This window comes from Pinus tabuliformis, chromosome 6 (assembly GCF_031772625.1).
Source record: "Pinus tabuliformis cultivar Carrire ecotype Pingquan chromosome 6, CPIR1, whole genome shotgun sequence".
Taxonomy (NCBI): Eukaryota; Viridiplantae; Streptophyta; class Pinopsida; order Pinales; family Pinaceae; genus Pinus; species Pinus tabuliformis.
In genome coordinates, this window is record NC_142292.1 from 1754586975 (window position 1) to 1754603021 (window position 16047).

A 16047-nucleotide genomic window follows, 5' to 3' on the forward strand; every position below is an offset into this window, starting at 1 on the left:
TTGACTCGGGTAGTATTATTAATAAAATAAAAATTGTTTTAAAGAAAAATTATTGACACCTAATCCTCATGATTGGGTGAATATAATGTAAATATATAAATAAATAATATGAACAGTCATCGGGAGATGAACTGAAAAGTCTCTCCCTCATGTATTTAATGAAGACCTACCTAAAGGAATAAACACGAATCAATTTTTGGTTGAGGAGTCACTGCCTGGTCTAACATGGTATCAGAGCCAGCACCTTTTTTTAGTTTCCCTCTACTTTGTAACTCCCTCCTGCATATTCTGTTTATATTATGCCCATGTTCTGCAGGCTGACATCTCTAACATATCCCTGTGAAATCTCATTCATTGTTTAATGTATTAGTTGAAGTGCATTAAGGAGTCGATTCGTTGTGTGTGAGTTCCATTTCGTTGTGTATTATACGCATGTCTTTACTGTGAGTTTCAACCCACGACCTACTCTCTACAATTACTCTGCCTTACCATTGTGCCACTGTTGATTCTTCATCATGGACTAGTGGCTTTGTTCCCTGGTTTCTAGTGCACCTTGGGCTTCCATGGCGATGATGGTTGAAGCCTGAGCTCTTGTATTATGCTCCTGAAATATCTCTGTAATCTGTATCCACCACTCTTCTTGCACAAATCTTAGTGATTCTGTGACAATGTCGTCTCCTCATAACTGTTAAGCAAAGTGCTATAAAACCCTCTTTCGGTGATGAAATTTGTATAGCTTCTTGCGTCCATGTCCAGGTCACACTGTGTTTGAGCTATGCTGCTTACCTTAGCATGGTTTATACCGCCGACTGTCATGGGATATCTCGGAGATTCCCTTCATCTTCGGCTTTGACCTGCGAATAGTAAACACAGTCCAATCCTATTTCCTTTCACTTGGTTACATTTACTTACAAAAGAAAATATACAATAATTTAGCCAGTCAATAGTAATCATCTTGGTCCTGCTGCGCATCTACCCGCCTGCGAGCCTCTATAAGGCTTCCATAGAATTCTTTGGCATCGGAATCCCAGGGTTTTACGTCGTGCATCAGCAAATTCTTAAACTTGCTCACCGGCTTCTCCTTTGGCGGCTCCTTCTTCACCGCCCTACCTGTTGTTATTCCTTTCTGGTTGGGCGCAGCAGAAGCAGTAGCAATCTTGGTGCCAAATTAATGCAAAGACTATCTCACAATATCAGCTGGAGGACCACTTGAATGCATTCTCCAAGCGATGATAGCTTATTATTAGTTGTGCACGCGGATTGGAAGAATAGAGAAGCATAGAACTCGTTCTGGCACTGATCTGGAACAGTTCTAGGCACTCTTGGTTTGGGGGATTATTTGGAAGGAGGTACCATTGTCTTTTTATTTACATTTGCTGAATGGCTGGAAGCAAGATCGAGTGAAAAGGCGCCTGAGTCTACTGTGTGAATGATGGTATATATGTTGAAGTTTTTTTGGCATACACGTTGAAGTTTTTTCACATAACGTTGGCATATACTTTGAAAGTTTTTGGTATATGCGTTGAAGACTTTTTGGCATGTAAAATGTGTTAATAGCCATGCATTGAATGTACTTTGAATGTTGTTGAATGTACTCTTAACGTTGTTGTATTGAAGTTTTATGGTATATACGTTGAGATTAGATTGCTGAAGACCAAATTCAGATAGCTTTGTTGCCTTTTCATGTAAAACAATTCAAGAAAGTTGTGAAAAAAAAATGATGAGGAAGAGATTCGAAATCTTTTGAGAATGCATAGCTGATCTATGTTTTATATTTTCACTAAAGACAAAGACAGTACAAAGCCCTATATATAAGTATTTTTCTATCAATAGAAGTAATTTTTTTACAGAATGGGAAGAGGAAGATATTTCAGAGGCAAGGGGGCAGACATTCTCAAGGAGAAAAGGCAGATTTTCACTGCATTCGCTGCAAAATAAATGGATCACATGATGCCTCTACATGCAAGCTACTATGGGACAACATTGAGCAGAAAAGAAACCAACAGAAAGGTAAAACTGATGATACAGACAAAGGTAAAGCACCTGAATCCGCTCACTATGTTGTGGCACAATGTAATATTGGAGTAAATGAAGATTTATTTAATGCTTCACTTACTTCTTGGAAAAATGATTGGTTGCTTGATTCAGGAGCAACCTGCCACATGACTCATAGAAAATATTTTTTTGAAGAATTTACTGACAATGTTAATGGAGCAGTATACTTTGCAGACCAATCAAAAATCAAGCCATCAGGGCTTGGCACAATTAGGCTTAAACTGCCTGGTCTTCCAGACTTTCTTCTGCATCATGTACGATATCTCCCACAGCTCAAGAGAAACTTGTTGTCCTTGGTCCACATCCGCTAGCAAGGTCACTCCATTCATATGTTTGATGGCAAGTTTGAGGTAAGAAAAGCATTTGACCACTCACTTGTCATGAAGGGAATAGAAGAAGAAAGGCTTCTCAAGCTGCAAAGAACCTCTGCTCATGCACAACATTCCTCATACAATTCTCATATGAAGAAGGTACACTTCCATCAAGTTTATTATGGCATGCTAGATTTGGAAATATTGACTATGACAGCCTCTGCTTGTTGAAGAAAAATGTTGTTGCTGGTTTGCCTACAATTCCTAGGAAATTTAAGCAATGTGATGCTTGTATTCTAGGAAAGCATAGCAAACAATCTTTTCATGATTCACATTCAAGAGCACATAGAAAACTTGAACTCATTCATTCAGATTTATGTGGTCCAATGCCTGTTCCTTCTGCAAATGGAAATAAATATATGATGACATTTATTGATGACTACACCAGAGTGTGTTGGGTTTATTTATTGAAGAACAAATCTGATGTTTTTCAAACATTCAAGAATTTTCATAAATGGATTGAAAATGATGCACAATCTCATATTGGGTCTATTCGCACTGATAATGGAAAAGAATACACATCAAATGAATTTGAAAACTATCTTCGCCAACATGGGATCAAACATCAAACAAATGTGCCTTATAATCCCCAACAGAATGGTGTAGCTAAAAGAATGAATAGGACAATTTTAAATATGGTACGATCCATGCTCTTCTTCAAAAATGTAGAGATAATGTTTTGGGTTGACGTTGTTCTATGTGCTGCATATATAAAGAATAGATGTCCATATAATGCTATTAGAAACAAGACTCTATGAAATGTGGTATGGACATGTTCCTTCGGTAAAGCATCTCAGGGTCTTTGGTTCCACCTATTATGCCTTGATACCAAAGGTACATAGAAACAAACTTGGTGCTAGAAGTCGTAAGTGTTTCTTCCTGGGGTATTCAAACACCTCCAAAGCATACTGTCTCTATGATGAAGTAAACAAAAAGTTTGTTGTATCTAGAAATGTAATTTTTCTTGAATCATCCAAAACTGACAATGTTGTTGAGCAGCAACTTGATTGCTTGGATAGATTCGCAAAAGCAAAATCATTTCAAGAATTTGATAATCAGATTCTACATCTTGAAAGGGGGATTCCTATACTAGATCAACATGTGGAATCTTCTTCTGAAAAACACTCTCCTCCGCATGAAACTCCAACAACAGATGATGCTTTAAGTGATGTGATTGATAGAATTGGGAGACTCAATCTTGATTCAGTCCCAACTCAATCAACGGAGCAACCTGGACCATCTGAGAAAGGTCCCCCAAAGTGGCTGACAAAGACACTTGAAAGTGTTCATCCTGATGAGGTTGGACAGACATGAACTAGAAATTCAAACCGGCAAAATGGAGGTGATGTAGATGACTCTAATTCACCTGTTGATATGGATGTTTCTTATGATTGTGAATTGAAATTGTCTCCAGATTTTGAACCAACTTCCTTCAAAGAAGCTGCTTCTCATGATGAAAGGAAAAAAGCGATGCAAAAGGAGTATGATGCCCTCATAAAGAACAGCATTTGGAAGCTGGTTGATCCTCCATTAGGAACCAAACCAATTGGTTGCAAGTGGGTCTACAAGAACAAGTATAAAGCTGATGGCTTGCTTGACAAGCACAAAGCTAGGCTTGTGGCAAAAGGTTTTGCACAAAAGGAAGGGGTCGATTATGAGGAGACTTTTGCCCCCACGGCAAAATGGGCTACCATCCAAATACTCTTTGCACTAGCAGCTCAGAATGGTTGGAAAGTCCATTAAATGGATGTAAAAAACTGTTTTCTTAAATGGAGATCTAAAAGAGAATGTTTTTATGTCTCAGCCTGAAGGATTTGCTGTGAAAGGACATGAACATAAAGTATGCAAACTTGTGAAGTCCTTTTATGGACTCAAACAAGCACCACGAGCCTGGTATGAAAAACTAACTGAGCATCTTCTGAAACTCAATTTCAAACATTATGATCTTGATGATGCAACTTTCTTTGTCAAGAAAGTTGGCAAAACAGTTGTATATCTTGTGGTATATGTAGATGATCTTTTGATGACAGGGAACAATGAAAGCTACATTGCATCCATAAAGAAAGAATTGGGAAAAAGTTTTGAAATCACTGATTTGGGTGATGTTCATTACTATCTTGGCATTAAAGTAACCCAACATCCGAAGTCCATATTTCTTTCTCAAAATAAATACATTGGAGATCTGTTGAACAGGGTTGGCATGACAGAATGCAATCCTCTTACTACTCCAATGGAACAATACTTAAAGCTCACATCTATTGAAAGAAAAGAATTTGAGGATGCAACAAAGTATAGACAACTTGTAGGAAGTCTCAACTACCTAACTACTACCAGACCAGACATTTCATTTGTTGTTGGAATCCTCTCCAGGTTTATGCAAAAGCCTTGTGAGGGACATTGGTCTACTGCAAAAAGAGTTCTAAGGTACTTGAAGGGAACTCAAGACTTTGGAATCAAGTATACACTGGTGGACGACTTCAGCTTGATTGGATCCTCTGATTCAGACTTCGATGGAGACAAAGAAACTGGGGTATCTACTTCAGGATATGTTATGAGTCTTGGATCAGGAGTTGTCTCCTAGAGATCACGCAAACAATCAGTTCCAGCAGATTCCACAATAGAAGCAGAATACGTGGCAGCAGCTGAAGCAACAAAAGAAATTGTGTGGCTCAGGAAAATTCTTGAAGATTTGCAGGCAAAACAATTACAATCAACTCCACTCATGATTGACAACACCTCTGCAATAAAGTTGGCCAAGAACCCAAAGTTTCATGATTGAACAAAGCACATCAATACTAAATATCATCTAATTCGACATCATGTTGAGGCCAAAACAATCCATCTCCGTCATTGTTCCACAAATGAGCAAATTGCAGACATCTTCACCAAAGCGCTTGGAAGAGAAAAGCTTGAACGATTCAGAATGATACTTGGACTCACCAACATCCCTTCAAATTAAGGGGGGGAACGTTGACACCTAATCCTCATGATTGGGTGAATATAATGTAAATAGATAAATAAATAATATGAACAGTCATCGGGAGAGGAACTGAATAGTGTCTCCCTCATGTATTTAATGAAGACCTACCTGAAGGAATAAACACGAATCAATTTTTGGTTGAGTTACTGCCTGGTGTGACAAAAATAATATATTCAAAATAAAATAATTTTAAATAATATTTAATTTATACTATTTATAAAAAGAAATAATTTAAATTAAATTTATTGAAGTAATATTATTAAAAAAAATATTATGAATTATAATAAAATTACTATATAAAAAAATATAAAGATTATAACGACTACTTTGACTAAAGAATCATTATTAGTATAATAAAAATATTTTATGGAAAGAAATAATTTATTGCTATAAATTATTAAAAAAAAATATTATAAATAATATATCTATTTATAATATCTTATTGCTATGAATTATTAAAAAAAATATTATAAATAATATCTATTTATAATATCTCTATTTCTTTTTTAAGAAAATTGTTAAAAATCTATTTATTAAATAGTATTATTAAAAATAATTAATAATAAAAAAATTATTATTATAAATAATTGTTAAAAATCTATTTATTAAAATAATATTATTAAAAATAATTAATAATAAATAATTATTAATATAAATAATTTTATTAATAAAATTAATTATCATAGTAATATTACCAAACACAAATAAAAAAAGAAACCAATAAAGAAAATAAAATTTATATTATTATAAATATTTTTTATTAACAAAGAAATCAGAAATAAAATTAAAATAAATAAAAATAAAAAGAACTTGAACAAAACACAAAAAAGAATTTAGATAGGCATTTTTCAATTTCGACCTCCCTAAATTTTCGATGGTGAAAATGGCCAACCCTGACAATGACCCTAGCCTCTTCCATGCAGGTGCGATGATTTCTCTGTTCCGCATGTTCTGCGAAAGCAAAGGAGCAAGACCTACCATGCTTGATGTCAACAATGTGCTCATAAATCCTTTACTTTATTGATCAACCAGCTGCATTACCTAGATCGGGCTCCTCATCTTGTCTTGAAGATGAACCACACTAGTTGGTTCGAAATGCATAGACAAATTATCTCCTATGTGATTTTTACCAAAAAAAAAATTGTCGAACAATGTACATTCCCTTCATGCTGAAGTAATAATTACATTGTTTTCTCCTAAAGAAGAAATTAAAACCCTTGGAAGTTGTATTTCATTCTATTTTGTGTTAGCTTAGGTTCCCTCTCTTTCACATTAAATTTAAATCTTTTCTCTATTTCCATATAAATCATAAATAAAAACAATTATCCGTACATATGGTTCTTAGTTTCTGTCACACTCAATTTGCATCGTTTTCTTTACGTCATATGAATCATAAAAAGACAGTTACTCTTTCAGCTCTGCAAATAGGTCTTTGTTTTTGAAAAAACAGTGAATAACCACCCAACCATGTCAAACTTATTTAAATTATCAATACTAAACATTCACATATTTTGGAATAAAAAATAAAAGAGCTTTTCAATTAACATGATATTGATTGATTATTTTAAAAGGCCTTAATTATTTTAACTTGTGTGATCTTTTCTAGTTTCACCATTTTTAAATGACTAATGGTTGATTATTCTTTGCAAACAACAATACAACCAAAACTTCAATTACCTTATGAACGTAACAATTATCTTATACATTAAAAAATGTCCTTATCGCTTTCAGAAAATATACAGTATTTCCAAATTTTGATTAGACCTTTATATGTAGTCTTCTAATATGTCAATTTTGTATTGCAGTTAAAATAGCAATGCAAATTTTTCTATTATAGAGAAGAATATTGGATATCTACATGTGGACTCTTTCTCCTCTATATAAACATCAGCAACCTTCGAACATTGAAATTGTAAAATTCATCCCATGCGCTCTTTCGGGAAAGCACTTCTCTGCAAATCTCTCTATAGAGGTTTTTTGGCGAAGGGCCATGGAGCAAGGTTATAAGGGCGAAATATTTAAAAGGCAGAAGCTTAGAGTTCTGGTACAGAAGGCACTCCATTGGCATTAGAAAGGGATCGACTATCTAGCAAAGCCTCAGGAAAGTCCATCCTTTCTTCATGAAAAATCTTCGATGGACTTTATGCTCGGGATCTAGTATGCTTATCGGTTTTGACTCTATTTCAAATGGTCTGGACTTCTCTTTCCCTTCTCCGCTGATATGCTTTCTTCATAGATAGGGATGTTTCACATGGGATAAACTGATCAAATCCTGGTCAGGCCCAATCCCTGTCTGGAAGGATGGGGAGGATCTGCTTTTGCCTCAACCGCTGATCCCTCTCTGGTTCTCTGTTAAAGAGAGACTAAATAGCCTGGGGATTTTTCGAGCAGGTACAAAGGATGCCTTGGTATGGTCTCTTCCTAAAGCAAAACTGCCAGTTCGCGTAAAGGATATCTATGCTGCAATGATCCCGGTTCTCGCTGGGAGTCCTGGTTTGCTCTTCCCTCCATGCCTTTGGGAGGCGGCATGTCCGCTTAAAATGATTTTATTTTCTTGGCTAGTTTTTGGGAACAGGAATCTTACATGGGAGGTTCTTCAAAGGAAAAACTGGCAGGGTCCCAGTAGATGTGCTATGTGCCACAATGCAGAGGAATCAAACATGCATATGTTTTTTCAATGCGCCTCGTCCCTCCATATCTGGTATGAACTTTCTTTAGTTTTTGGTTTTCCTTACCTTATCTTTCCTTCTGTACAGGATGGTTATAAGTGGTGGAGTGGGAAATGTCTATCCTGGAGATCATTGTTCATCATTGCTGTTTGGTTCTTATGGAAATGGAGAAACGCTCAAATTTTTCAAGAATCAAAGGAGCCCCTTCATGCAACTCTTCAGCATATTATGGCATGCCATGACTCTTTTCATCAGGTCGACACTCGGCCAAAAAAATCCTGCAAAAAGGAGCTGGGAATCTTTTCCTATTAGACCCCTGCCGCGTTCTTTGATGGAGCTGAACGCAACCATTGTTGTGGCTGCGGGGTTGTCATTGTTATAAATGACAGCCTTCACTATTCTTTATCTTGGCATGGTGGTTTTGGCTCGAATTCTCTGGCGGAGGCTAGGGCTCTCTCGGGGCTGCTTGCTTTCTGTGTCTTCTTGGGCATACAGTCTATATCGATCTTTGGAGACTCAAAATCGCTCATTGATCATGTTAATGGTTTGGGTCTTATTAACTGTCCACATCTCCTTGGATGGTTAAGCCGCATCAGCTTCTTTAGCAACTTAATTAACCGGATAACGTTTCAGCATATTCCTCGTTCCTGGAATGCCCAGGCTGATATCCTCTCAAAGGATGGTCTCAGCATGCAACCTGGTCTGTGCTCATTATCAGTCATGCTTGATGGTTGCTCTTTCCTCATACAGGATTTCAGCATAAATGGAATGTGACTCTCATCCATGCAAGGGCCGCAAGTTCTCTATGAATGGTGTATTATCATGCAATCTTTTGTTGTTTTTGCTTCTTTTGCGATAGAATGTTTATTGTATCATCTTCGGATAATACAGGTTATGTATATGGTTCTGTCATAAGTTTTGGATGATCCTGGAAATCTAGCCTTTATTTAGTATCAGCATCTGGGCTTCTCTTGCCCCCAAATCTTGTTATGTAATGCAGACCTTTATATTTTCTTAATATAAATCTATGATGGTTTTTTTCCTCTGAAAAAAAGTGCTTCGTCTCTTGTTAGATCTTAGAAATCTCAATCTTACATGTAAGTTTGATTTCATCAACAAGAATATAGAGATTGACTTGTAATCAGTAATCAAAACATTTCTAGAAGGTAAAGCATAATATTGCAACAAATCGATTTATATCACGGCCCGTACTTATTGATCACTCATAACTATAAAAGGCTTGTTAGTCCATCTAGCCATGTTGATTATTCCTTGTAACAGCTATTAACACTAGACTAATTCGATGTTAGGAAATTATATATATATATATATATATATATATATTTCTATAATCGGCCCGTACTTATTGATCACTCATAACTATAAAAGGCTTGTTAGTCCATCTAGCCATGTTGATTATTCCTTGTAACAGCTATTAACACTAGACTAATTCGATGTTAGGAAATTATATATATATATATATATATATATATATATATATATATATAATCTTTACTCATCATCAATAACATGTATTTACAAGGAACAAAACAACACAAGCTTACTAAGAAAAACTCGAGCCCAGCATCCACATTTTCACAAATTGCTCCAACAAACAAAAGAAATTTAGAAGTTCCCTCCATTAATTAGCCCAAAGAAACCAACGACCTCTATATTTACACAAATTACTCTAACAAATAAAAGAAATTTAGAAATTCCCTCATTAATTAATATGAAAGGGAACCAAGTCTGGTAAATCTTATTGATCTCTTGGTAATAGTCAAAAGCATCCAAAATTTCTTTATGTATGATCCTCACTTCTGACTAAATTAGAAGTGCAAAGAAATTTGCTATCATAACTTTTGCCTCATGTGGAGAATAGAAATGCAAACACGATTGCTATCGTAACTTTTACCTCATGTGGAGAATAAAAGCATCTGTCTATGAAAATAGTTCTCATTTCAAACTAAATTACTTGATTTCAGACAACAACAACAAAAAATGCCTAAAAAGTTGCCTGTTTCATTCATTTAATTATTTGCTTTTATATAAAAAATATTCCCCAACTCCTCGTGTAATCTATGACATTGCTTTTTGTTTGACGAAAGTAAAATTATTCATTTTTACTCTCCTCATAACCATGTTAATCAGGGTTTGTTCGGATCTTCCTTTCCTAATTTGTGGAATTTTTTTTAGGAAACACATTTTCTATTTTCAAATTTCAATCGTAGCCTACCATTCCAATAAGACGTGTTAAACCATGGTTAAGCCTAATAACTGATTCAGCAAATCTTGGACCATCAGGGAGAGCATTGAGTAAAGTGTCCTATCATATTGATTATGTGAATTGAAGTCAACATCATTGTCATGACTTACTTAAACTAGAGAAACTATTATTGGTCACTGTTAAGATCCTTGTGAAATAGCCAAAGAATCCAATGAAGCCATCACAAACATAAATTCTACAATAAAATGAATAATAAACCAGCAAAGACAATGCAACACACAAAGAATGTGAATTGAAGTCAACATCATTATCATGACTTACTTAAACTAGAGAAACTATTATTGGTCACTGTTAAGATCCTTGTGAAATAGCCAAAGAATCCAATGAAGCCATCACAGACATAAATTCTACAATAAAATGAATAATAAACCAGCAAAGACAATGCAACACACAAAGAAAACCAACCGAAAAAGTTGTATCAGTCGAGAGAGAGAACCCAAAAGCAAGTGCACGAAAAACATTAAAAAAAAAAAGCAAAAGAGAGCGCAAAACCTTGTAGATGCCCCTAGACAAATCACTTTATTATATCGCATGAGGTCAAATACAAATATATAGTATAATATATTTCACAGAAAAGGGGATACGAATAGCCAATTTCAATCACTTAACTATAATCGTCGTGGCAAATGGTATGCTATAATGTAGGCTATATAATATAAACTAATATAGTCCGCAAATTATATATATATATATATATATATATATATAATAAAATTTTATTATTTATAATAGTTATATTTAAAATTATATAATTTTTAAAATATATTTATTGAGATATATATATATATATATATATTCAAACTTAATGACAAATTTTCATGAAATGTTTTTGGCCACGGAAATTGAGAATTTTAAATGAAATTCGAATACAAACAAATATGAACCAGGTGATTAGGAACCTCCCTCCATCCCACATATTCCATGGAAAAGGGGAGGCATCCCACGAAGTTTCCTTTGCAAAGAAAAGGACTATTTTGCGAAACGGTTCATGGTATCTCATTACTGATAACTAAGCCCAAAACCAAAATTTGATTAGGCCCAATGAGCACGAGTGGGTTAAGGAAAAAAAAAACTACAAACTTACTTCATTAAATATTTTCTACATCAACAGCGTTAACAATTGAAAAGGAAACCCAAACCCATGAACGTACATAAGTTTTCGAGTTTGTCAAGTTCAGTGAAGAAAAATGTTTGCATTAAAAAAATTGATATTTTGTTCAGGAGTTGGGATTGCTGAATAAGCAAACAATGAACATTGTCTGCAAGCTAAAACATTCATGGCCAAAAAGGAAAATTATTTGCGATAGGCTGTAATTATATTGAAGGCAGATTTCCGCAACTGAACATATTGCTTATGTAATTATTAGGTTTTACCGCATCTGAGATTTTAAGCCCAAGATTTCCCATCGTTTCCGGTGAACTCTTCACTTCTAGTCAGAAGAACCAATCATGAGTTAAGAAACCAATGTTGCGAATGAGGAATGCACCTATATATAAGGTAGTAGGCTATAAATAAGGTACAAGTGAAAGTCAAGGGCTATATATAGGGTAGAAGGGAAAGAAGAGGATGGAATGACTTTCCCTCCTACCTTATATATAAGCCCACTCAGTTGCTACACTGTTTTCTATCTTACAATTGGGCTTCCCTTGTATATAAGCCCACTCAGTTGCTACACTGTTTTCTATCTTACAATTGGGCTTCCCTGATGACGGATGAAGTGTTCACCCAAAATGTTGGGCTTCCCTGATGACGGATGAAGTGTTCACCCAAAATGTTGGGCTTCAAATATTTTACGCAAAAATCCAAAACAATCACAGACAGGTTATGTAATTAAGCAAAATCTGTCAATATAATCAACAGGTCACAGAGTAGAGAAGATAACATAAATACATCAATTCAGGTTATCCTGGGTGGTTGTGAGGAAGGAATGAAGTCCTCCCCACCCAGGTTCAATTCCTGCAAGTGATATGATGGATGTTGACAGTATACATATATTCCTCATATGAAATATACAGCGTTGTGCCTGTGAAAAGAAGATAACATAAATACACAATATGTATTTTTGTAGTGCTTACTTTCATAATAGATATTCAATCCTATTGCCTTGAATATTTGTTTACATGTCGAGAAGATCATTGCGATTCTGACATTATACAAAACACTATATGTGTGCTAGCAAATAACATAGATTGTTCAGGGTTATATTAAGATACATCTTACAGGTTATACAAATCCTGCCAACATGATAAGTTGTAGCGGTCTCTGTGCAGCTCATCTATACCTAGGGCCTGCCTGCTGGAGAAGCCAGTGCTCCAGCAGCCCCGCCAGATTTCAGCCGTGCGGCTTTTGACTGAGCAAGCATCTCATCATAGTTCTGCAAGTCATTAAACAGAATTAAAAAGAATGAAAGAGGTCAGTATAAACTCAAAGCAAAGAACATAACGAGAAACAAGTGTAGAATATGTTCAGAAACAATCCTGCAAACTTAGGTTAAATTTAAGGCAAGGCATTCATCCTAAATAAAAAAAAAGGTTAATGCTTACCCTTTTCTCCACGGACAAACCCTGTTTTGTAAGGATCTTATCAGCAATACCATAATCGATTGCTTCCTGTGGAAAAAAGTATCTTGATCTTTGAATATCCTTTGCAATCTCTTCTTTCGGTTTGCCAATTCCTTTTGCCAGTAATTCAATGTAATACTGTGTATTTACTTCCAACTCTTTTGCCTGAAGAAGACACAATTTCATCAGCTGGAATACAATAAGTATTAAGCGCTCCTTTAAATGAAGCTAAGTGATCATTTACCTGTTAATAACAACTTTCCAGATTTCTTGACATATCTCTAAAAACAAGATAGTATTACCTTGATCCACATATCAACGGAAGAACCACTGGATTTATTCACTACTGGCAGGTGCAGTTTTGCTATGATAGAAAAAAGACAGTTCATCAGCATATTCCTTGACAAAGAATGACTCGATATCTGAACCTACTATGATGGCATAAATTACCAGAACATGCATTTTAGGAAAAGCGAAAAAACAAATCTTATGGACACTTTCAACTGTGCTTCTCACACTTGCATATGAGTGACCCTTGAATTCCTGACATGATATCTTATTTTCAAGTTCCAGTAGAACCATATTGCAACAAGCTCTGAGTGTATGCTTGAAATTTAATGAGAAACTGCATAATCGTGAATGAAAGAGAGACTCACAAAGTACACTTACTTGTTGAGCTAGGCATAAGAGCACGACTACCCTTGGTTCCAAGTGACAGAAGCATTGCTGCCTGGCCAAAGGCCATTCCACAGTTCAGTGTATAAACCTTGGGCTTCACATACTGCATATAGGATATTTATATCAGCATCTGTAATTCTTCCTTGGAAAGTTGCAAGTTCAAAATAAATAAACTCCCCTGTGAAATTCAGCAATGTGTTGGAATGTTTCAAATCATTAAATCTAAAGTTTCAACAAATCCTATAAACTTCCTTGGAAACAAACACCAAATATTGGAAGCTTTTATCGCTATTTGTATTCCCATATATTAAGAATATATATTTTCTGTGCTTTTCAAGATGTTTAAAAACAGGGTATGGCACCCTCAAAATGGCATATCCAAAGAGGACCTTTTATGTGCCTTCAGACAAAATTTTCATTTTAATTTTATGGTTCATGTTGATAAAACTACCAAATTCGTAAGGTAAACCATGCCAGAGTGTTAGGATGGTAGCTAAAATGGTATATACATTCTAATGTCAAAGTCACGTTAATAGAAGTGACTAATAAAAATATAGAGAAGTTAATTAGATATTAGTAAACGGGGTAGTTAGGTTTACAGGTAGCACAACTACCTAGTAAATGAAATGAAAGGGGATCAACCCCATTAAATCAAATGACTTTCATTGTAATGAAAGCACATATTTTACATGAGTCTCTTTCTATCATGTCTCCAACCTTTCTCGTGTCTTTAAAAGTTTAACAATGGTATCAAAGCGATACTGACCTGCCTCAACCTGTAAAAGAAAAGATCCATCTGTTCAGCTATAGCTAAAAGTTCAGAGTTGAAGATTATTACAAGAATTCAAATAGGGGGAAGTTTTAAAAGGCAAGTCTCGTAAGTTTCAATTGCTAATTTCCAAGAGTTTGAATTGCAATTTTTCATAAAAATAGAAATCAAAGCCATATTTAATTTCGTATAACAAATTTAAAAAGGAAAAGGTTGAAGCCATTCATTCAACCACGCAATGAAAAGGAAAGCCCACAGCCGACATCAGAGAAGCATCTTACAATCTGCACAATAGAGAAATCCTTGCATACAATCATAATTAACTGTAAGTCTGATAATCATTGATGAAGGCGGAGAACCTGACCTAAATGCAGCTCGAAGACTTGTGCCCCCTAGCCATCCCAAGATTTTTGGACAGAGAGATGTATGCAGTTACCACGTGCAGAGAATGTGAAAAGTGTTGGACAATATGAATACCCATGCATACCTGACACAATAAAGGATAACTAGAGCAAACTGATCGTCATATACAATGTAATTGGTGGGAAAATGGAAGCCCTACTCAAACAAGAACGCATTCTAAGTAGCAAGCATCCATGCACGTGAAGAACAAAAATCATTTTTCACAGATTGTTAAATATAATAGATTTTTTGAGGAATAAAATTATTTATGGGCATGTTTAACTAGAACTTGAACATAATATCAAACTCTTCAAATCAAGGAGGGAGGAAAGAAGAGAAAGGACTGAAACCCTTCACAGTGTGTATTATGATTCAGAGGCAAACCAAAAGAACTTTTGATTTGAGAACGCATTTGTTCTTAGACAGATACAACTCAACTGCAACATACTAATTTTCATTGTACATACTAGCAGAGAAAGAAATAGCAAGATTAGAAAAGGTTTAACTTGGCCTGGATTGTGTCCAGGTAATTTGCAAATTTGGGAATTGCAATGATTAGGGAGTTCAAGCACTCAGGAATGAGTTGCATCGATTGGGGAGTTTGGGAATTCGAGAATTCAAGAACACTACCCTTATGACAGTGATGAGACAACTTGACAGAGTGCCTGCATGATTTTGAAGTTACTTAGGTGTGTCAGACATTGAATTTTGGACTATCATAGTCGGTCATACATCTCACAAGCTCTACACCACAGTCTTACACCAGTGGCTTTCTCAAATGCTAGAGAGCCGACACCTCAAGTGTTATGAATATAATTCATATAGAAATAATAATAAATATAAATATAAATATAATAATAAATAATAAGTAATTAACTAATGGTTAGTTAGTAATGAAAAGGCATGTCTTAAAGACATGACCGTTCGTGGAAGGGCACCTGCCTAGAGTATATAAGCAGGCCCTCATTCTCATTTGTACTCATCCTATATCAATTCTTTTATACAATATACAATTTACAAATACTATCCTACAATGGATATCTGTCTTTGAAGTATTTTAAATATTTCTGCTGCGTATATGACTTTTGGTCATTATATTGGTATCAAAACTACGTATGATCCAGCCTTCGGCTATCAACCTATCGTCAACCTTGTTGTCGTTGTGATTTAGGGGTTTCGCCAGTCTTGGAGATTCTCCATTCCACGGGATTCGCTGTCAGGCTTTTTGGCCATTGGAAAAAAAAGGGGGTCAATATAAAAAGGAATTATTCAAA

General features: G+C 35.2%; 1 protein-coding gene across 1 annotated transcript in view; it reads right to left on the reverse strand.

The window, feature by feature from the left end:
• Window positions 1–12193: 12193 nt before the first annotated feature.
• The window catches only part of CLPR1 (CLP protease proteolytic subunit 1), a 145454-nt gene continuing 141600 nt past the window's right edge, over window positions 12194–16047 (reverse strand). The window contains exons 6-9 of the mRNA XM_089429871.1: window positions 13594–13705; window positions 13227–13288; window positions 12907–13089; window positions 12194–12737 (exon numbers count right to left, since the gene is read on the reverse strand). Of these exons, the coding sequence (XP_089285997.1) occupies window positions 12645–12737; window positions 12907–13089; window positions 13227–13288; window positions 13594–13705 (450 nt within the window). The 3' untranslated portion in view covers window positions 12194–12644. The remainder of the gene's footprint in view (window positions 12738–12906; window positions 13090–13226; window positions 13289–13593; window positions 13706–16047) is intronic.